Raw genomic sequence first — 23,326 nt, forward strand, 5'->3', positions numbered from 1 at the left:
CGAAGCAGAAGAAACCCCCGCATCGCCTTCTGCTGCTGTTGTTGAGGAAATTCTGAAGGTAATGACTGAATCCTTACCTGCGAAGCTAAGTCCGCTGGGTCCTCAACTGACAAAGTTTTTTCAGAAGGACAAGGAGCCCGAGAAATCAAGGAAAACAATCAAGGCAAGGAAACAAAGAATCATTACCGTGACAGAGGTAATTGACAAAACGCCGCCAAGAGCTTCGGCCCAAAAAACACGAGCAGCTGCAGAGGGAGCAGATATTGAAATTGCACCTTCGGAGGCCGCAGCCGCCGAAGTTACCTCAGCTGAAGATTTGAATTTAGAGAGCACAATTGAACATATTGACCAAATGCTGCTAGACATGGCTGCAGAAGAAGCTGCTACTGCTGCCGGAGAGACTGTGACCGTAGCGTCAAAGAAAGGAAAAGAAATTGCTGACGAAGCTTCAGAAAACGAAGCCTTCGCGTTCCAAAACTTAGTTGGAGAACATCTAACAAAAGCTGAAATAGAAGAGCTTAAAGAGTATGCCCAATCCTGTGGATACAAACCTGGGGCACTCCTCTTCGGAGGCGTTGATGACGAGAAATTAGAGTGTATTCGGGACCAAACAGGGGCCAAAGTCATCAGTACTCTGTCCAAGAGTATTGGATTCCCGAAGCTAGAAGCAAATATCATCCGCTACCGACGACAACATGTCGTTGGTAGTTTGTTTTACTCCAACTTCAAGGTAAATGACTTGTCCCTTAGCTTTTATTGCTTCTAATAAAAACATGTCTGACGAAGGTTGTGTTTGTGTAGAGTATGCTACTGAGCAAAGCCTTGCAAATGCAGCAAGATCTTGAAGATAAAAAGCATGAAGTTATAATTGGAAATTTGGAAAACAAAATAAAGGAGCAATCAGATGCTTTCGAGAAAAAGAACTTCGAACTCCAGGCAGCCGAAGGTTTACTGGCGGAAGCTGAAGCAAAAATATCAGAACTGAACACGAAGCTTCTCCGCCAGTCTGAGCAGTTCGAACAAGAAAAACAAGATCTCAATGCAAAACTTGAAGCCGAAGCTCAGCAAAATTCGGATTTGAGAAAACTACTGACAAATCTTCAAGAAAAATGTCTAGAATTTAGCAACAAGTGCATTCAACGACTAAGAAAGATTTTTCATTCAGTTGGAGCTAGGAGCGAAAAATTTACCCCCTCAGCTGAAGATCTACCAAAAACCTTTGAACATATTGAGGGGGAGATTGACGAGCTCGACGAAGTCATAGCTGGGCATGGTGACTTCTGTGCCTGGGTGGCTTCTCGAGGGACTGCTGCAGCCTTCATGAAGGCTGGCTGTGATCATGGGAAAATTGTCAATAGGCCAAATTTTACTTTGTCACCATCAATCCTGGATGACATCCCTGATCTCGCCCGAAGCATCTCGAATCGGTTTGTAAAAATGATATGGACAAAAGGTGGTCGAGAGAAAGCTGGAGACGAAGCTCGTAGCCACCTTGATCCAGTAAGAAATCATACCTTGTGCTTACCTTTTCCTGTAAACTTGATTCTGACTTCCAACGACCTTATTCATGTAGGATGACGAAGCCGAAGCTGATGATCAAAAATAACACCGAAGCCGAAGCTCCTTGGAGATTTAGATAATAGACTGCAGACAGTACTTGAAAAACTTTTGAGATAACTTTTGTAAATGTAAACAAAAACTTGTTTTTAATGTATGCTGTTCATACCTTGTAATATATCCTTAACCTTTCACTGATGTATGAGAAATGCTTTGATGTGGACGAAATTTTCCTTTTTTGAGCCGAAGGCGAAAAAACACCTTCCCTTCTTTTCGTACGCAACGAAGCATAGAAAACAACATTTTCCTTTTCTCCGAAGCTCTTCTTCATAGAAATTTTTCCCTTTCTTTTTTCTCTTCTTGCCGAAGCAACCATTTTATGCGATGAAGATGATTATCCTACATATGCCTAGATGAATGATTATGAATGCAAATGCTATGATGTAATGTGATGTGCAAATGAATGACCAAACACGTGTCCGAAGCCATATTTATAGCCATTATTTTCTTAAAAACAATCACACCTCAGCTCTGCATTCCCTTAGGAACGACTTTGGAGCTTCTTTGCCTTTACTTTTGGCGGAATCAGCGTTGACTTTTCGCTGTAAGCTCTGCATTCCCTTAGGAACGTCTTTGGAGCTTCTTCGCCTTTACTTTTGGCGGAATCAGCGTTGACTTTTCGCTGTAAGCTCTGCATTCCCTTAGGAACGTCTTTGGAGCTTCTTTCTTTTTTTTTCTTTTTTGGCACTCGATGGTGCATTCTCAGCTTTTACATTTACATTTCTTGGGGGATTTTGCTCTTATAGAACTAAAAAAGAAAATTACATGTGATGGCCCCATTAAAAACCTTTCTCCCCCTTTAGAAAGGAAAAGGGTGCCATGAAAAAGGAAAAAACAAAAATTACATCAAGTTACACATAATACCGCCGAAGCTCATCCGCATTCCAAGATCTAGGAATGTCGTTGCCGTCCATATCCTTCAATCTGTATGAACCGGGTCTTGACGAAGATGCTACTAAGAAAGGTCCATCCCATTTCAACTGCAACTTGCCCACTGTTTCTGGGTTGGCCACCCTCCGAAGCACCAAGTGCCCTGGCCCAATATTTTTTAGCCGAACCTTTCTATCCCGCCATTTAACTGTTTCAGCTTGATATTTATTGATATTCTCCACGGCTTGCAGTCTGATCCCTTCTAAAGCATCTTTTTCTATAGAATAAGCAGCTTCGGAATCTGATTCTGCCGAAGCTACTATCCTTATTGATCCGGTTTTAGCTTCCTCTGGAGTTATTGCTTCGTCACCGAATAACAACTTGAATGGAGTGAAGCCTGTAGACCTTGATGTTGTCGTGTTGTGGCTCCACACCACTTTGATTAACTGATCTGGCCATTTTCCTCTGGGTTGATTGAAGATTAACTTCATTATTCCTGTCATTATAATGCCGTTGGCTCTTTCAACGAGTCCATTTGACTCCGGGTGCCTAACTGATGCAAAATGGATCTTCGTACCAATTTGGTCACAGAAATCCCTGAAAGCTTCGGAGTCAAACTGTGTTCCATTGTCCACAGTGATAGCCTTTGGCACCCCGAAACGACAAACAATATTTTGCCAGAAAAACTTTTGGACAGTAGCCGAAGTTATTGTGGCTAAAGGCTTCGCCTCGATCCATTTAGAAAAATATTCCACAGCTACTACAACATACCTCAGGTTCCCTTGGGCCGGTGGTAACGGACCTAACAAGTCAAGGCCCCACCTTTGCAATGGCCAAGTGGGTTGTATGAGCTGTGTTAAGGACGAAGGTTGTTTTTGATCTCTTGCACATTTCTGACAACCTTCGCACTTTTGAACCAATTCTGCTGCATCCGAAGCTGCCTTCGGCCAGTAAAACCCTTGACGGAAAACTTTTCCAAGTAACGGCCTAGATCCGATGTGAGATCCACACAGGCCTGCATGTATTTCTTTCATTAACTCTATACCTTCGGTTCTGGATAAACATTTGAGCAGCGGAGCACAAACTCCATGTTTGTACAACTCCCCTTCTATCATGACATATGGACGAGCTCTTGCCTCTATCCTCTTGTTATAAGCTTCGTCATCTGAAAGAAATTTACCCTGAAGGTAAGAGATGATCTCGGTTCTCCAATCTTCGCTAAAAACAGGAGATATATTAAGAACTGCTCTTTCAAGAAGTTCAACCGAAGGTGCTTTTATTGTTTCGAAGAACACATCCGAAGGTAAAGGCAGCCCCTGTGCTGCTGACTTAGCTAGCAGATCAGCATGCTCATTTTGTCCTCGAGGGATATTCTTGACAGAAAACCCTTCGAAGGAAGCTTCGACTCTTCGAACCATATCCAGATATTTTTCAAGCTTCGGATCCTTAGCCTTACAACTTTTGTCAATATGACCCGAAACAACCTGGGAATCAGTTTTAAGTACGGCCCTTCTGATTCCCATTGCTTTTAACTTCCGAAGACCTAGAACCAATGCTTCGTACTCAGCAATGTTATTTGTGCAATTAAAATCAAGCTTTGCCGCATAACAAATTTTGACTTTGGAAGGTGAAACCAACACAGCAGCCGCTCCTGCTCCGAAGGTTCCCCAAGATCCATCACAAAACACTGTCCAGGCTTCGTTGTCTTTATTCGTTTCCTCCTCCTGAGTCCCTGGCGTCCAATCAGCAATGAAGTCTGCCAGCGCCTGTGACTGAATCGAAGATCTATGAACATATTCAATACAAAATTCATTGAGCTCTGCAGCCCATTTTCCGATCCTTCCAGTAGCTTCTCGATTCCTCATAATATCCTTCAGAGGTTGTGATGAAGGAACAATTATGTTGTAAGCTTGGAAATAGTGTCGAAGCTTCCTGGAGGCCATCAAGACAGCATACAATACCTTCTCCAGCTCTGTATAATTTTTCTTTGACAAACTAAGAACCTCGGATACAAAATATATTGGGGCCTGCTTCTTGACTTGACCATCAAGCTTCTCCTGGACCAGCGCTGCACTTACCGCTGAGTGCGAAGCTGCCACATATAATAACAAAGGAGCCCCTGGCATTGGTGGAGTCAATGTTGTTAGATCTATCAAATACTGTTTCAGTTCTTCGAAAGCCTTCTGCTGGATTGGTCCCCATTGAAAGACTTCGGCCGACTTCAGCACTTCGAAGAATGGTAAATTTCTCTCTGCTGATCTGGATATGAATCTATTGAGAGATGCCAACCTTCCTGTCAATCTTTGAGCCCCCTTCTTTGTAGTTGGTGGCTCCATCCGAAGTATAGCTTCAATTTTACTTGGATTGGCTTCAATTCCCTTTGTTGAAACCAAGCATCCAAGAAATTTCCCCTTCTTCACTCCGAAGACACATTTTTCTGGATTTAACTTTAAGCCAGCTTGCCTGAAACTGCCGAAGGTCTCTTGCAGATCAGCAATATGATTCTCCTGCTTCGTGCTTTTGACAATGATGTCATCAACATAAGTTAACACATTTCTGCCTATTTGAGATTGAAGAACCTTCGCAGTCATTCGACTGAAACTTCCTCCAGCGTTTTTGAGCCCCTCAGGCATCCGAAGATAGCAATATGTGCCACTTGGAGTGATGAAGCTAGTCTTCGGCTCATCTTCCTTCTTCATCCAAATTTGGTGATAGCCTGAATAACAGTCTAACAGACTCATGAGCTCTGACGAAGCTGCTGCATCAACTAAAGAATCTATCCTTGGTAGTGGGAATTCATCCTTCGGACAAGCCTTGTTAAGATCTGTAAAATCGATGCACATTCGCCACTTGCCATTGGCCTTTTTTACCATAACAGTGTTAGCCAGCCATTCTGGGTACTTCACTTCTCTAATAACTCCTGCACTGAGGAGTCTTTTGACTTCGTTGCGAGCACCTTCGGCCTTATCATCTGACATTTTCCGAAGCCTTTGCTTTCTGGGTCTGAAGGATGGATCGACATTGAGCGAGTGCTCAATAACATCCCTATTAACTCCGCATAGATCATTGGCTGACCATGCAAAAACATCTTTGTTATTGAACAAAAACTTTATCAAGGTTTTTTCCTGCTCTTCGGATAGTTGAGAGCCTAACAGCACCTTCTGCTCTGCTATGTCCCCACATAAGAGCATGGGCTTCGGCTGATCTGCTGAAGCTGCTTTCTCCCTTCTGAATTTGTACTGTTCACAAGCTTCGGCTCCATCTATATTATGGATTGCTTTTGAGTCAGTCCAGTTACCTTCGGCCCTTCTTGCGGCTTCCTGACTTCCATGGATAGCAATGGGTCCCTGATCCGAAGGTATCTTCATGCAAAGATAAGCAGGATGAAGGATTGCTTCGAAGGCATTAAGAGTACCACGACCAATAATTGCATTGTAAGGATATTCCATGTCAACAATGTCAAACACAACTTGCTCAGTTCTAGTGTTGTTGATGAATCCGAAGGTCACTGACATGGTGATCTTGCCCAGTGCTACAATCTGTCTTCCTCCGAAGCCACAGAGAGGATGTGTAGCATCATGAATCTTATCTTCTGGCTCTTGCATTTGTCTGAAGGCTTTAGCAAATATTATGTCAGCTGCACTGCCTGTGTCAACCAAGACATTGTGGACCAGAAATCCTTTGATAACACAAGAGATAACCATGGCATCGTTGTGTGGGTAATCTTTGAGCTGAAGGTCCTCTTGGGAGAAGGTAATAGGAATGTGAGACCATCTCGACTTGATGAAGGGTCCTTGCACCCCAACATGCTGTACCCTTCTCTGTGCTTCTTTTTTCTGCTTCTTGTTAGCTGGCTCTGAGGACGAGCCACCTGTGATCGGGAGCACCAGCTTCGAGTCCGAAGCAGCTCCAGCTTGGTCGTTGAACGAAGCCATCAGCTCAAAAAGTGGAAGTGAGTTCACCGGAGGTGGGCGCCAATGTTGGGGACTCGTTCTCAAATGCTATGAATTAAGAACAAGGCAACATAAAATGTTAAATGAAACTGTCCTTCGTCCAAGACCTATTATCCTCAAAGGAATAATGCTTCTTGGACGAAGGTTAATGAGAGTATTGTTACGAGGTTGAACCTTCGTAATAAACTTTCAATAAGCATTATAAAGTAATGTAAAATAAAAGGTATAAAATGGATGAATGAATCACTGATGTATCATTTTATATTCATTAATATGTAGAATCATTAAATACAATGATACCTATGCCTTGACAAAGGTTGTATTCCGAAAGATGCGATTGCAAATGCCAGAATGCGTGAACAGTAACGGAATACTGTTCACTATTTATAGGCACAGGACGCAGCCTGTGAGGAATTACAAGCATGCCCCTTATAAGAACTTACAACATTGACTCAGACCTTTATGGACTAAAAGGTCATTCTATCTTTAAGTCGGTTTGCAATGCCGAAGCTTTACGAAGAGGAACCTTCGGCTATCTTATACAAACAGCTTCATCCGAGGATCGCTTCTCTATATAAGACCTTCGGCGCCGAAGCGTAGACCCAACACTTCGCGTATTGGTCTTGGCTGTGTGCTGATGCAGGAAGGCAGGGTGATTGCTTATGGCTCAAGGCAGTTGAGGAAGCATGAGGGGAATTATCCAACTCATGATCTGGAATTGGCTGCGGTGGTTTTTGCTCTAAAGTCGTGGAGGCATTACCTTTATGGCGAGGCTTGTGACATTTTCACTGATCACAAAAGTCTCAAGTATATTTTTACTCAGAAGGAGCTAAATTTGAGGCAGCGTCGGTGGCTAGAATTGATTAAAGATTATGATTTGTCCATTCATTATCACCCGGGGAAGGCTAATGTGGTGGCGGATGCCCTTAGCAGGTCCGGGGTTCCAAAGGTGGCCTTGTCGTTGATCGCTGATCTGGACCGTTTGGGGATCGCTTTGTGTTATGTCGGCACTGCTAGCGAGGAGACTCAGATGCTTATTCAATCCTCTCTTATGGAGAGAGTGCGTGCGGCTCAGCAGCAGGATCGTCTTTTGCAGGAAGCCCGAAGGAGGGTTGGTGATGGTAAACCGCGGGAGTTCACCATTGATGAGAATGATTTGGTTCGTTTCAGGGGCCGTCTTTGTGTGCCTGAGAAATCAGAGGTGAAGCTGGATATCCTGCGAGAAGCTCATAAAACGCCTTACACCGTCCATCCTGGTGAAACCAAAATGTACCGAGATTTGAAGCAAAACTTCTGGTGGAAGCGGATGAAGGTTGCCATTTCTAAGTATGTGGCCGCCTGTGAAGTATGTCAGCGCGTGAAGGCCGAACATAAGCGGCCTGCAGGTTTGCTGAAGCCATTGGAAATTCCAGAGTGGAAATGGGAGCATATCACCATGGATTTTGTGGTGGGTCAACCTCGTTCCCCTCGTGGCAGGGATGCTATTTGGGTGGTAGTGGATCGCTTGACTAAGTCTGCGCATTTTATTCCCATGAAGACCACGAATTCAGCTTCAGATTTGGTTCCCTTGTATATGAAGGAAGTAGTCAGGCTTCACGGGGTACCTAAGTCTATTGTTTCTGATCGAGACTCCAAATTTGTATCCAAATTCTGGGAGAGTCTCCATAGTGCATTGGGCACCAAGCTTTCGCTTAGTGTCGCTTTTCACCCTCAGACGGATGGTCAGTCAGAGCGAACAATCCAAACCTTGGAGGATATGTTGCGTGCTTGTGTTCTGTCATGGAAGGGTAGCTGGGAGGATCATCTTGCTCTGGCAGAGTTTGCGTATAACAACAGCTACCAAGCTAGCATCAAGATGGCACCATTTGAGGCTTTGTATGGCAGGCGGTGTATCTCTCCTCTGTGCTGGGAGACTTTGGGAGAGAGATCCCTGGTTGGTCCTGATTGGGTTCAGCAAACTTCTGAAAAGGTTCGGGAAATTCGTCAGAATATTTTGGCAGCTCAGAGTCGTCAGAAGAGTTATGCTGATGTGAGGAGGCGGGATCTGGAATTTGCTGTGGGTGACCAAGTCCTTCTCAGGGTATCACCCACTAAGGGAGTTGTTCGGTTCGGTGTCTCTGGGAAGCTCAGCCCAAGATACATTGGACCGTTCACTATCTTGGCCCGAGTGGGCAGCCTGGCTTATCGCTTGCTGCTGCCGGATTCCATGGCAGGGGTACACCCGGTTTTTCATGTCTCTATGTTGAGGAAGTTCTTGCGGGAACCGGACCATCAGATTGAGGTGGAACCAATTGCGGTGCAGCAGGATCTGACTCTGGAGTGCCGTCCGGTGCGTATATTGGAATTCTCAGAGCGTGTGTTGAGGAAGAGATCAATTAAGTATGTCAAGGTCTTATGGTCTAATCAGTCAGAGCGCGAGGCTACGTGGGAACTTGAGGAGTTGATGCGGCAGAAGTACCCGGAACTTTTCGTTGCGGGTAAGTGTTGTTGATTCGCTAATCTTTTCTTGTGTCATTCCGTTAGAAGCGTCAGAATTCGAGGTCGAATTCTTTTTAAGAGGGGTAGAATGTGATACCCGGTTTGCAAAGAAGAGAAGTTGGGGGTTGTTCTTTTTGTTTTTTTTCCCTCATCCAGTTGTTGTTTTGGGGATTTGGAATTTTGTGAACAACATTCGCAACTAGGGCAGTAGAATTTATTTGGTTTGACGTTTGCGTTGCGGTCGGGAGCTGTCGCGTGGGTTAGTTGGGCCGCAATTGGTGTTTCGACCCATTAGCCCTCCCAAACCCTAGCCGCCACCCTCCTAACTACCCCCCCATGTGCAGCCGCCCCCCACTCCTCCTTTCCCCTTGGCCGCCGCCCCCCCTGCCCACCTCCTCCTCCCTCCATTGTTGCAGCCACCAAAACCCTAGCCGCCCCCCCCAATCCCCTCCTCCCTAGGTGCTACTCCGTGTCGCTCGGATCATCGTCTTTTGGTGCGAATCTCCAATCGTTTTGGTGGAAGGAAGAAGGGAGGAAGGAAAAGGGGAGAACCCAAGGTGATTTTTCTTTTGTGTTCATCCCTTGTTCATTTGCGCTGCGATTCAATTGATTAGATGTTGCGTTTGCGATTAGATAGAGGGGGGCTGTCCAGAATTTTGCGTGGTGGATGAACAGCGGTAGTTCCAGCAGTTTTTAGGTTTTTTTTCGTGAAGATTTAATGGGGATCAATTTGGGAATCTTGTAGAACTTTGTTTTATCTTTCCAACGAGTATTTATGCGCTCAATTTGGAGTTATAAATTAAAAGTTATCATCGTTTGAATCCGGGTATGTGGCTGTCCAGAAAACAGATTTTTCAGAGTGATGAACAGCAGTAGTGTTAGCAGTTTCTGGGGATTTTTCGGGAGCAATTAGTGTTAATCAGTATGAGAATCTTGTAGAACTTTGTTTTATCTTTCCAACGAGTATTTATGCGCTCAATTTGGAGTTATAAATTAAAAGTTATCATCGTTTGAATCCGGGTATGTGGCTGTCCAGAAAACAGATTTTTCAGAGTGATGAACAGCAGTAGTGTTAGCAGTTTCTGGGGATTTTTCGGGAGCAATTAGTGTTAATCAGTATGAGAATCTTGTAGAACTTTGTTTTATCTTTCCAACGAGTATTTATGCGCTCAATTTGGAGTTATAAATTAAAAGTTATCATCGTTTGAATCCGGGTATGTGGCTGTCCAGAAAACAGATTTTTCAGAGTGATGAACAGCAGCAGGGTTAGTAGTTTCTGGGGATGTTTCGGGAGTAATTAGTGTTAATCAGTATGAGAATCATGTAGGGCTTTTTCTTATCTTTCCAACAAGTACTTATGCGCTCAAATCGGAATTATATTTTAAAAGTTATCGCTGTTTGAATCCGCGTATGTCGCTGCTCAAATCAGAAAAAAACAGATTGCAGGGTTTATTTTGAGGACCGTTTAGAGGTAAGTAGATGTTAGAATTCAATCATGAGTTGTATACAAAACTTGTGGGGAATTTTATGTAGTTGTCTCTGAAGTTTTTGTTTATCATCACTGCTGTCCTAAATTTTAAGTTATGGAATTGTTAAGCAGCGCCGCTGCAGTTTGGTTAGTGAGGGGAGAATTGTTACCGCGGCGGGGTTTGAGATTGCGCGTAGGTGCGGTGTTGTCTTTGAGTTTTTTTTCATGAGAATTTGGTGCACTAAGTTGGGTGTCAAAAACAGGTGGTGGACTTCCGGATCGTTCTTAGGGATTTTGCCCGAACTTCGGTAAAGGCAAGTAAAACAGTGATGGTTATTTCGTCTTTTGATTGAAGAGTCTTATACTTGATTATGGTTGTGCTATTTGTGTTCGTATCCATATTCCTAATTGGGTACCATCGTTGGAAATTATTCATGCTTTATTGATTATACATGTGGAGGGTGTGGTTTGATCATGTTACCCATGTGGTTATTGATGTGAAATGGGTGGAAGTATATGTCTAGCACATTTTATTTGGGAAGAACTCATGTTGTTGACATGCATAATGCATTCATCATCCATTGCATTGAAGTTTCGTCGCGATCTTATGGTCCGACCGTACCGGTACAATGAGCATCATATGTTTCCCGAGAAGGGGTATGATGCAGCTTCATATCCTTAGAGGTATGAAGGCAGAAGTCATGTTGCATCTGTAGCCATGTGCATTCATGGGTGAAGTGTGGAACCTATTTTGGTGATGTGGATAAGGTGGATCTTTACTTTGTAATTCATCTTGGCATTGAGTAATTGATTACTTGCTTACTTGCTGCAAATCAATATTTAAGGAAGAAGTTGGGAACCATGTGGTTGCTTATGCACGGTTGGCTTGCATTGTCCAACTGTTGTTTGTTTTTTTACTTGCTGAGATGTGTCATCTCACTCTTGCATTGTCTGATGCAGGCACCTGATCTTTGCTTTGGGAAGGAAGGGATGTAGCAGCACGGCCACCACACTTTTAAATAAAGGAATAACTGATTAATAATGATGTTAAACAGGAAGAGTCAAGTCTAGGGAATTATTACATTCTAATCTTTCATGGTAGTTGAACTGTTTAGTTTGGTGGGCTGAGATGTCTATCTTTTGTCTGGTCATGAATGTTCTTTTCTACCGTTGCATTTTGATTATACTATGTCAATTATCTTTCTTTTATATCCTGTATAAACTATATGCTTCCCTTGTTATGCTACTTTCAAGGGAGGTGCTGCCGGATTTTGCAATACTTTCTTTCTCTATGTGTTGCATAAGTTTTGTAGAAAGGTTTTTTTGGTATCATCCATTGTGTGGGATCAGTGGGGTGTTACAATCCATCTCTTCGGGCGATTAGTCCCTTATTGAAGAGAACGACTCTGATACCAATTGAGAGCACCTAGAGGGGGGGTGAATAGGTGATCCTATAAAACTTGAATCTTAAGCCACAAAAACTTGGTTAAGTGTTAGCACAATAATCGCCAAGTGGCTAGAGAGGAGTCTCAACAAAACACAATAACCACAAGAGATCAATCACAGAGATGGCATAGTGGTTTATCCCGTGGTTCGGCCAAGACCAACACTTGCCTACTCCACGTTGTGGCGTCCCAACGGACGAGGGTTGCAATCAACCCCTCTCAAGCGGTCTAAAGACCCACTTGAATACCATGGTGTTTTGCTTTGCTTTTCTTAATCCCGTTTGCGAGGAATCTCCACAACTTGGAGTCTCTCGCCCTTACACTTGAAGTTCACAGAGAAGCACGGAGTAAGGGAGGGATTAGCAACTCACACAAGACACAAAGATCACAGCAAATACGCACACACAAGACCCAGACTTAAGCTCAAAAGACTAGCACACTAGAACGGAGCTCAAATCACTAGAATGTCGAACAAGTGCGCAAGAATGGAGTGTGAGTGATCAAGAGTGCTCAAGGAATGCTTGGTATTCTCCTTCATGCGCCTAGGGGTACCTTTTATAGCCCTAAGGCAGCTAGGAGCCGTTGAGAGCAATCCGGGAAGGCAATTCTTGCCTTCTGTCGCCTGGCGCACCAGACAGTCCGGTGCACCACCGGACACTGTCCGGTGTGGATCTCCTTCCTTATTTGGCGAAGCCGACCGTTGGCGCCTGGGAACCGTTGGCGCACCGGACACTGTCTGGTGCACACCGGACAGTCCGGTGCCCCCTCCCGACCGTTGGCTCGGCCACGTGTCTCGCGCGGATCGCGCGGCCGACCGTTGGCCCGGCCGACCGTTGGCTCACCGGACAGTGCGGTGCACACCGGACAGTCCGGAGAATTATAGTCGTACGCCGTTTATTTCTTCCCGAGAGCGGCCAGTTCGCCTGAGCCAGCCTGGCGCACCGGACACTGTCTGGTGCACCACCAGACAGTCCGGTGCTCCCAGACTGAGCAAAGTCTTGGCTGCTCGAGCCAAGACATTTCCAATTGTTCTTTTCCTGTTTTCAGCACTTAGACACAATACATTAGTCCCTAAAACAATGTACTAAGTCTGAGAAACATACCTTTTGACATGATTTGCACTTTGTCCACCACATTGCATAGATCAACACAAAAGCACTTGCGTTGGCACTCAATCACCAAAATATTTAGAAATGGCCCAAGGGCACATTTCCCTTTCAGATAGGCTTCCAAAAAAGAAGAACCTTGTTGGTATGGATACTCTATTAATTCTTTTAAGCCTTGGGCCAGGATATCACCATCTCAGGGGCCAGGATATCACAATCCACCCCCTTAGAAGACAGACGACCTCGTCGGTCAACCCCGATCCAGGAATCTCCCTCTTAGCCACGTCTATGTGTCTAGTGTTGTCATATGCCATGCCATGTGACCACTCTAGGCCCACATGCGCCATGCACCATGGTGAATCCCCTAGCCCACACACACCCGTGAAACCTTAAGGGTCGACTCTCATACCACTTGTAACATCCCGTCCAATCCATGGACCGACTGTACTTACTCCTGGAAACTCTCTAGGATCATATATCGTCTCCATAGACCAACACAAGTCTTTTATGCGCACTTTGTCCTCACTCATCCGCACCCGAGAAAACTTCTTGGTCGATCAGCCATCCCAAATTGCTCCAAGCCAAGCACGCTTAACTTGGAGGTTCTTTCAAGATAGGCTTCCGAAATAGAAGATGCACCTTGTTGATATGGATACTCTATTTATTCTATTAAGCCTTGGGCCAGGATCACCATCCTAGGGGCCAGAATATCACAATCCACCCCTTTAAAAGACCGACATCCTCGTCGATCAACCCCAATCTAGGAACCTCCCATCTTAGCCACGTCTTTGTGTCTAGTGTCATCATATGCCATGCCATGTGACCACTCCTGGCCCACATGTGCCATGCTCCATATACCCGAACTCCTGAGCCCACACACACCTATGAAACCTCGAGGGTCGGCTGTGATACCACTTGTAACACCCCGTCAAATTCCTGTACCAACGGTACTTACTCCTGGCAGCTCTCTAGAATCATATATTGTCCCCACAGACCAACACGGGTTTCCTATTGGCATATCAAAGCTTTCCTATTGCACTTATTCATTTCATGACATATCACACCTTTCCTATTGGCATAAACCTCACATCTGATGAAATGAATAGTCAATAACACTCCAAAATGTAAGTCCTTCAAACCAAAGAGATATTGCACTTATTCATTTCATGACTTATTAGCTCATCTCAGAAGTAATTGGAGCACATGGTAACTTTACATTTCAGTAGCACATGGTAATTATTATGCTACATATTTCCCATCTTTGAAGCTAGTTTTAGAAAATACATAGTATACATACCAGGCTGTAACGATGGTCTATATAGGACCTAGCTCCAGTCCTTTGGTGAAGCTGCACGTTGCCTCGGTTTGCTTTGTTCTTAGCAGATTTTTCCTATAGCACAAATGCAATACATATTTTTCATTCACATGCACAGTTTGCATTACATATTATTTTGCATTGCATAGTAACAAAAGCAGAAAATGTAGTTATTGACCTGATTCTTTGGGTCACACCAATACTCTACCAGCCCAGTCCAATCCTCTTTCTTCATTTTAGGTGGAGGTTGCATGGCCAACAACTGTTCTTTTGTCAGTGACTCATCGAAGTACTTCCTTTTCAGGTTATACCTCGTCTGCCTCACTCCCCTCTTTATGATATTTATGCATGCATCTTTGCTTGGTCCCTCATTCTTAACATTGACATCCAACCTTGACTAAAACCACACAAACAATTTATTAGAAATAGTTATATCACATGGGAGTAGATTAATGCTAAAAATTATATGAGGAGTTAAATAGTTGTCTCACAGCGACTTTGTCAAGCACTTTTCCTACTTCTGCCTGCCCCACGGCATTGTCATAAAGCTTCCAAGATTTGTAGATAGGTAGGTTGTCTCTAAGGGCAACACCAGTTTCTGATGCCAGCTTCGCTGCTTGAAGTGGGACCTCCGGTCTTTTCTTCCCTTCAGCCACGTGGATAGCCAACCGGTTTCCCCTATTAAGCATCTTCTCTGAGCCATGACCCATGGTTTTCTTGTGGACATTCTTTTTGGGCGCTACATTGGCAAATAATAATAAAATTGTGTTATTATACAAGTAACAAATGTAGATATTAAATGAACAAACCAATGCTTGGAACATTTATTGTTTACCTGGAACTAAGTCACCAACTGGTTCTCCTTCATTCGGATTACCCTCTCAAGTAGCAGCATCAAATTGCTCAGCTGACTCATTGATGGCATTGCTTTGCCTAGAGCTGTGCCCACCTGGTGAGTTGTCTGTAGGAACTATTTTGTTAACACTAGTTGTGGGAGTAGGTTGCTAAGATACGATAGCAGTGGCTGCAGGAGTACTATGGTGAGGGTTTGCACTAGGAGAAGACATGGCTGCACTAGCCCTAGTGAATCTAGGAGGACTATGGTGAGGGTTTGCACCAGGAGAAGACATGGCTGCACTAGCCCTAGTGAATCTAGGAGGACTATGCATGGTGTGTCCACCAGGCGTAGACATGGTTCCTTTAGTCCTTGTGTATCTAGTAGGTCTAGGCATTGTGTTTGGAACTCGTGAAGACATTGCTTGAGTGGACCTGGTCATTTTTGGAGGAAAAGACATTGGGTTTGTAGTTTCAGTGGTCTCAGTAGTGGTTGTACTGGCCTGGACCTGTTGTTGGGTACTACTGGAAATGACATTTCTTTTAGGGGTGGCTTTCGAAGTGGTCTTAGGAGGCAAGAGATGTCTTGGCTTAGGTGGCGGGTGTCCTCCAGGCGAAGGCATGGCTGCACTTTGCCTTGTCAATCTGACTGGTGTGCGTGGTGGCTGGTGGTTGGCAGCTGGCATTGTTCCTGCGTTTTGCTTCTTTTGGTGAGGGCGAGTTCCTAGAACCATCTGTGTCGCCTATCAAGAGGAAAAATGTAGGTGAGTATATGAAAGAAGTATATGTTTTATTAGGTACAATGGAGTATATGTATGAAATAGGCAGGCCATGACCATGTAAATTTGGTTAGCAATGCATCTCACCTCAGTATTGACCTCATTATTGTGGTCATCATCATAGTCATCATCAGTGTCAGATTGGTTTTCAATGTCAGAGCATGGATCGTAATCATTGTCAGAATCTATAGCCTTTCCTCTTCCCTCTTTCTTTTTTTGGTGAAATAACATCTCTAATAGTCTGTGCTAAGACATGAATGCCCAAAGAATTAAAAAACTTGTTGAACATGCTTTATAGTCTCGTCCCTTGCCACCTCATACTTGGTTTTTTCCATTTCTTCTATTACTTATTACAGAGAAACGTAGAAAGAGCAGAAACTAAATCCAATTTCTGTACATGAGTTGAAGGAACAACTAACGCATCAGTATTTTGGTTAATGGTAGAAAGAAGACAAAACTACAAACACGCTAGAAAGAACACATATATAAATGCTAGAACGAGATGCACTACCAGTAAACCACATGGTACAATACCAGATTCCTGATGCCAGTAGAAGAGGTCGGGGCTGCGGGCCTGCGTCTATCGGCGAGGTAGCCTTGGTGGTGGTCGGTGAGGCAGCCTTCGTCGCGGCCTGCACGGATCTGCGGAGCTAAGCAGGACTCCCTATGCGGAGGCGTATCCGTGGAGGTTTGGGATGCCGGCTCGTTGATGTCCGGCCCGTGGATCTTCGGCTCCAGTGGCTGGATTGTTCTCCGGCAGCGGGGTGTGCCAGCGTGGTGGGTGCGAGTGGCGGAGCTAGGTCGAGGAGAGTGAGCAGGAGGACATGGCTGGTGTACGGGATGGACGAATCCGTTCACCAGCGGTGGTGCGGCGGTGTGGTGGGCGCGAGTGGTGGAGCTAGGTTGAGGGGAGGGAGGAAGAGGCCAAGGCCGGTGTACGGGATGGACGGATCCATTCACCAGCGGCGGTGCGGCGGCGTGGTGGGCGTGAGTGGCGGCGCTAGGTTGAGGGGAGGGAGAGGACTGGACTTGTCTGCGGTGGTGAGCAGCCGAGAGGATAAGGTAGGAGGGGAATTTTGGTCATCTTGGGCGGGAGTCGTGTTGAGGCCGAAGTGTCCTATTTTCGTCTGGCTCGGTGGGCAAGATGTGTCGGTGGGAGAAACTAGAGCTGGCCATCTTGGGTCCTGACAGGAGGGGTCGTATGTAAGTGATAGAATTAGTACTATTTGGAATTGAAACATATTTTTGGGGTACTACATGATTTCAAATGAAAAAACACTAAGAATAGAAGTTGTTACACTCATCAAGATATACCATTTTGGTTTTGCTCATTTTCTCAATTGACTTTGTTTCGAGAGTTTGATTTTTGAATTTAAAAATATTCGAACTTCAGGCACAAATTTGGGGTACTTAGTAAGTTCAAATGAAAAAATCAAAAACATAGAAGTTGTTGCACTTACTAATATCTACATTTTTTATTTAGGTCATTTTTTGATCCGATGAAGTGATGGTAACTTTGTTCTCAAATCTTACTCATCTCACTAATAGTATATGAAACTATGAGTGAGATGAGTAAGATTTGAGAACAAAGTTACCATCACTTCATCAGATGAAAAACTGATCTATATAAAGAATGTAGATCTTGATTATTTGTACAAACTTTGTATTCATGACTTTTTTGGTTGAACCCATTTGAGGTTCCAAATGTGCTTCAAAGTTGCAATTTTTTAAAAATTCCACTTTGACTTGTTCAATTTTTTTACAATGGAATACAACGCATATAAATGCAATACATGGATATATCAGGATTTTAGAAAAAAAATCATCACATTTGGAGAAAGTATGTGGGAGAAAAACTAGTTACAATATTTTGACATGAATTAATAAAAGGAAAATGTTGATTGAAAGACATCGGCCACCCAGCTACTGCCTCACCGGGTACCCGCCCCTGCAGAAGCAACAACGCCGGCCCTGCAGAAGCGACGACGCCGGCCCCACAGCTACTGCCTCACCGGGTACCCGTCGCGCTCCCTTGTCGCCGACCACAGCTTTGTCCGTAGCCGCCCTCCCCCTCCTCCACCTGTCGTGCTCCCTCGGTTTGCTTTGTCCGTAGCCGCCCTCCCCCTCCTCCACCTGCAGCCTCGCCATGCACGCCACCTCCGGCAATCTGCTCCCTCGACAAGCACCCCAGCTGTAGCCTAGCCAGCAAGATTAGCTGCTAGCAGGATTTGCTCCCTCGACAACTACCGGTGGTCAGAGCTGAAGCCTCGGCGTGGCCATTGTTTTAGGTAAGCAAGCTGTCAAAAGTGTTTTGTCGATTTCTATCCATCTCGATTTCTAAAATTTTGTCACGTATGTTTCTCCAGGATGAGATGGACAGAAGCTGGGTATACAACAGTGTGCCATTTAGTGAACCATATATGCTTGGTGTTGAACAATTCATGGGACATGTCAAAATTAGATTTAGTGCACATGAGAAAATCAAGTGTCCATGTAGAAAATGCCTGAACCATATAGAAAAAAGTCAAGATGAGGTACAGGAGGATATCGAAATCAATGGTATTTCTAGGTGCTATACAAGGTGGGTTTACCATGGAGAGGGAGATATTAATGTTCAAGAAGATGATGATGGCACACTCGCTATTGGTTATGAATATATGTCATGGGACCAAAATGACCAGGCTCCACTTGATGATGAAGGACAAGCTAAAGATGTCATTTTAGATGATAGTGAACGGGGAGTTCAAGGTTTGATTCAAGATCTGTACACCGCAGCAAGCCATGGTGTCGGTGGCAACTTATATCAGCAAATCATGGAAGAGGCAAAGCGTGAACTTTATCCAGGTTGCACCGAGGAGTCTAGGCTAAGTTTCATTATTAAACTACTGCATATAAAAGTGTACAATTGGATACCAAATTCTAGGATCGATGCAATCCTTGAGTTGCTTTCGTCATCTTTGAAGAATGTGACTGGCCTCCCTAAGTCCTATAATGAACTGAAATCTCTACTTCGGAAGCTTGGTTTTGGTTATGAATCTATTCATGTGTGCAAGTATGACTGTGCTCTATTTTGGAAAGATCATGAAGATGATGACCATTGCCCAATTTGTGGGTACACAAGATGGAAAGTGAACAAGGAGGGCAGAAAGAAAGTGCCTCACAAGGTCCTCCGTTACTTTCCAGTAATTCCACGCCTCCAAAGGCTCTTTATCTCAAAGCAGCGGACACATTATGCAAGATGGCACAAGGAAAAGAGGGTACCGGTTGAGAATGAAATGAGACATCCTGCTGATGGAGAAGCTTGGAAAGAATTTGATGATAGTTTCAAGTCTTTTGCAGATGATCCCCGCAGTTTGAGGTTAGCCATTGCAACTGATGGATTTAACCCATTTGGTCAGATGACCAATTCATATAGCATATGGCCAGTGATAGTGGTTCCATACAATTTTCCACCTTGGATGTGTATAGACCAACCCAATTACATGCTTTCTTTACTAATTCCAGGCAAAAAATCACCGGGCAAAGATTTCCATGTGTTCATGCAACCTTTGATAGCATACATGATGACTCTTTGGAATGGTGTCTCTACTTATGATGCATATGAAGGCAAAGACTTCAGCCTGCATGCAGCGATTCTATGGGGAATCAATGACTATCCTGCATTAGGTATCATGTCAGGCAGAACCACTAAGGGTTACTTCGCATGTGTGCACTGTGATGAGAATCCATGCTCTGAATGTCTGACAAACAAAATTGGATTCATAGGACATAGACGGTTCCTCCCAAGCGACCATGCTTGGAGGAAAAATAGATCTTTCAATGGCCACCATGAAAATAGAGAACCACCAAGGAAATTTAGTGCAGATGAGGTTATGGCAATATTGGATGAAGTTTGCTATGTTCCTAGCAAGAATCCAGATAAGCCGAGATCAAGAAAACGACGCCGTGATGGAGAACCAGTATGGCATCTGAAGGTTAGCTTGTATGATTTGCCATATTTGTCAAAATTGAAGCTACAATACAACCTTGATGTTATGCATATAGAGAAAAACATATGTGAAAATATTTTGTCAACTCTACTCAATATTCCAAACAAGACAAAGGACACAATTGCTGCTAGAGTAGATTTGGAAGAAAGAGGTATAAGAAAAGAGCTTCATTTGCTAGATGACAGTGGTAATGCATCCTCAAAGCCGAAAGCTTGTTACGTTCTAACACCAGAAGCAAAGAAGAAGTTCTTGCAATTTGTGAGCAATGTTAAGTTTCCAGATGGATATGCCTCCAATATATCAAGATGTGTTAATATGGAGGGAGGAGGATCAATGCATGGGCTAAAAACACATGACTATCATATACTACTGCAACGTATTTTACCAGCTGGCCTTCGTGGTTTGGTGAGAAAAGATGTATATGAAGTATTTGTTGAATTGGGTAGGTTTTTTAGACAACTTTGCTCAAAAACTCTAAAGGTTGATGCACTACAATAGATGAAGGAAGATATTGTGCTTATCCTTTGCAAGATAGAGAAAATTTATCCTCCTGCATTCTTCGATGTTATGGTTCACCTAGCATTACACTTACCTGATGAGGCACTCCTTAGAGGACCGGTGTAGTATGGATGGATGTATCCCATTGAGAGAAGATTGGGCACCTTTAAGCGTTTCATCTGCAATAAAGCAAGACCTGAAGGATCTATTGCAGAGGCATACACTGCCTATGAGTGTATGCCCCAATGCTCAACATACTTCAGTGACATCATTAATAGGTTCACTAGGCCAGAAAGAAACTTGGATGGAGACATCTCACCCAATGGTTACTCTATTTTTGGTCATGGTATTGACCTCTTGGGTGCTTCAAAACTTCATTATGAAGATAAAGACTATGACTCTATGGTTTGGTTTTACTACATAACTGTGAAGAGGTTGATGAATACAAAGAATAAGTAATTGCTCTAATGCAATTGCAGCCAACTTTATCCAATACTTGTGTCACAAAAACCTAATTATCTTCATCCTTTACAGCATGTACAGGGCACAATTAGAACAACAAGAGGTCAATGATGTTGAAAAAATGATGTCAACACAATTCGCTGCATGGTTCGAGAATCATGTGTGTGCAACTTCTACAACATGACTAAATAATTTATGATACACTACATTTTGAAACTCATTAATTCTATATGTTTTCATCCTGCAGATTACTAGATTGAAATATGAAGGCACAACACATGTTGATGAAGACTTGTACTCACTAGCATGTCGGCCGGATCGGAGAGTACGTTCATACACAACCTGTATAATCAATGGGGTACGGTTCCACACTCTAGCTCGTGACGAACATAGGAATACACAAAACTCCACCATCAAAAGTGCAGGTACTCACGGTGATGACACAATTGACTTCTATGGGACAATCACAGACATTATTGAGTTGAGTTACAGTAAGAACAACAAAGGGCGTAGAACTGTTATCTTATTACGGTGTGAATGGTACAATCTAGAGGGAAGGACATACCAAATGAAAGATGATGGTTATTTGAAGAGCATAAACAACCAAGGTCGATGGTATAAAAATGATCCTTTCATTATAGCCATAGATGCTTCACAAGTATTTTTCTTGGAAGATACAAAGTTAGGTGCATGTTGGCAAGTGGTACAAGAATTTGGCCACCGACATATATTTGCTGTTGAAGAGACTGACACAAATGAACCGATCCATGAACAAGTACAGATGAGATGTCAAGAGGCATACCAAGAGGAGCATACTTCATTGAGAGATGGTGTAGTGGGAGACATTCATCCTGATTTGGATTTGTTGCACATGGATAATGAACCAGGCAGCCCTATTAGTAGAAACCTCGTTGAAAACATCCGTCGACAGAAACATACAACTCAAGGTGATAACACACACGGCGATGAAGAAGATGAAGATGACACCTACCTTCAGTACCATAGTCCAGAAGAAGGCAATACTTCAGGAGAAGACGGTGATGATGACTAACCTTTGCATTTGTAGATACTTGTGAACCATGAACTTTTTCTATTAGTGATTCTATTGTGTATTTCAATTATGCTACTACATTTGTATCTGAATTCTAAATTTGTAAGACCTTATATGCAATGACTCTGTTTTCAGTGCATACTAGATGTATGATGCAAGTTACAGTGCCCAGAATTGATTCACATGATGTTGTATATACATATAGTCCAAAATTTCATCGTCATGGAATGCCCAGCTTCTGTCATGGAATGTATAGAATCTGTCACAAAATGTATAGGCTGGAAGAAACATGCAAGCCCCAAAAATTTCATCGCACACAAGTAAACCATCATAAGCAATAGATATCTTTATTTCCAACATACATCACAAAGACACAGATTACACAAGAGATGTCCAAGAGCACGAAGGCCCATATTTCCTACGAAGTACACATACATCCACCACAACAGGTTCAATACAACTTGTTCTTCAATAGTACTACAACTTCAACACAAAAGCCAGTACATCATCAACTTTGCCTACTTCAACACAAAAGCTACAACCAAGAAGATGGCAAACACCAGGAGTACTATTACATTCACACATCCACACACAAGACAAATCAAGATTCCCATGCCATCTCTGTTCTTGCTAACCATTTCCGTCACCTTGTTCAGATTTTGCTCTAAGCTGACAATTTTTTCCCACGAGCTCAGGAACCTTGGTTGTCGAACCTGCTGCAATGGTGGAGGATGCTGACGGTAGATATCCATTATCTTGAAGGAACACCAAATATTCTTCCTCGAACCAAAACCTATCACATGTCCCCTGCATCCAAATTTCAGCAAAGTCAACCACTGCAAACAAGAATGAAATTTGGGCAATGCAAATTATTCAACCACTTCACTGACATTTCTACGGTTCTTCCTAGGACACTTGAAAAATCTCTTTCCAACGTTATTGGAGTACGTGGTATTAGCAGCAAACACCCTCACATCCTTGCAATCTGGGCACATTATCAACGGCAACCCGGTCACATCATCGATCGGCGCCTCCAGATCGACGCCAATGGGCACAGTTCCTGCAGCAACAACAACAAGTGGCCTGGGTTCTACGACATCCCTAGCTGTGCTTCGCCGCCGAGAGCGCGCAGTTGATGACCAGGCCTGTGACATGACCCCTTATTGATGCACATGAGAATGATTAGCAACTGTGATTCCAATTGAAAGATGAACAGGGAGGGGATGAGGGCGCCGCTGCCAACCAAATCCAAGGGGACAAGGAGGGGATTGATGGCACCAGTGCCCACCATGAGCAAGTGGGGAGTAGGAGCACGCCACCTACCAACCTGATTTAGTCGCGGCGGTCACTGGAGATCCGTGCTCCTCCGGGTGGCCTGGCAGCGGAGCTCGCGTTGCCTCCGCCTAGGCTACCGCGCCGTCACTTGGGGAGACGGGGAGCCAGCTATGCCCGGAGCCTGCT

At 43.9% G+C, this 23,326-nt stretch overlaps 1 protein-coding gene, 1 long non-coding RNA gene and 1 pseudogene across 2 annotated transcripts; 1 reads left to right on the forward strand and 2 right to left on the reverse strand.

The window, feature by feature from the left end:
- The first annotated feature begins 364 nt into the window (after window positions 1-364).
- LOC118473456 (uncharacterized) lies at window positions 365-9,036 on the forward strand. The gene is made up of 2 exons (XM_035962836.1): window positions 365-403; window positions 8,446-9,036. Exons 1-2 carry the CDS (start codon window positions 365-367, stop codon window positions 8,929-8,931), a joined length of 525 nt encoding a protein of 174 aa, XP_035818729.1. The 3' UTR covers window positions 8,932-9,036.
- A 4,587-nt stretch (window positions 9,037-13,623) lies between these two features.
- Window positions 13,624-16,914, reverse strand: LOC109942301 (uncharacterized). The gene is made up of 5 exons (XR_002265025.3): window positions 15,953-16,914; window positions 15,088-15,829; window positions 14,744-14,991; window positions 14,431-14,649; window positions 13,624-14,327 (listed from the first exon to the last, which is right to left on the reverse strand). It is a non-coding gene; the product is annotated as an uncharacterized lncRNA (long non-coding RNA).
- A 5,469-nt stretch (window positions 16,915-22,383) lies between these two features.
- Window positions 22,384-23,019, reverse strand: LOC103640059 (uncharacterized; annotated as a pseudogene).
- Between the last annotated feature and the right edge of the window lie 307 nt (window positions 23,020-23,326).

Source organism: Zea mays, chromosome 9 (genome assembly GCF_902167145.1).
Source record: "Zea mays cultivar B73 chromosome 9, Zm-B73-REFERENCE-NAM-5.0, whole genome shotgun sequence".
Lineage (NCBI taxonomy): Eukaryota > Viridiplantae > Streptophyta > Magnoliopsida > Poales > Poaceae > Zea > Zea mays.

Coding starts and splice junctions, on each gene's coding strand:
- LOC118473456 (XM_035962836.1), top strand. CDS start 365: ATGGCTGCAGAAGAAGCTGCTACTGCTGCCGGAGAGACT. Junction 404..8,445: donor CTACTGCTGCCGGAGAGACT/GTGACCGTAGCG, acceptor TTGGCAGCTCAG/AGTCGTCAGAAGAGTTATGC.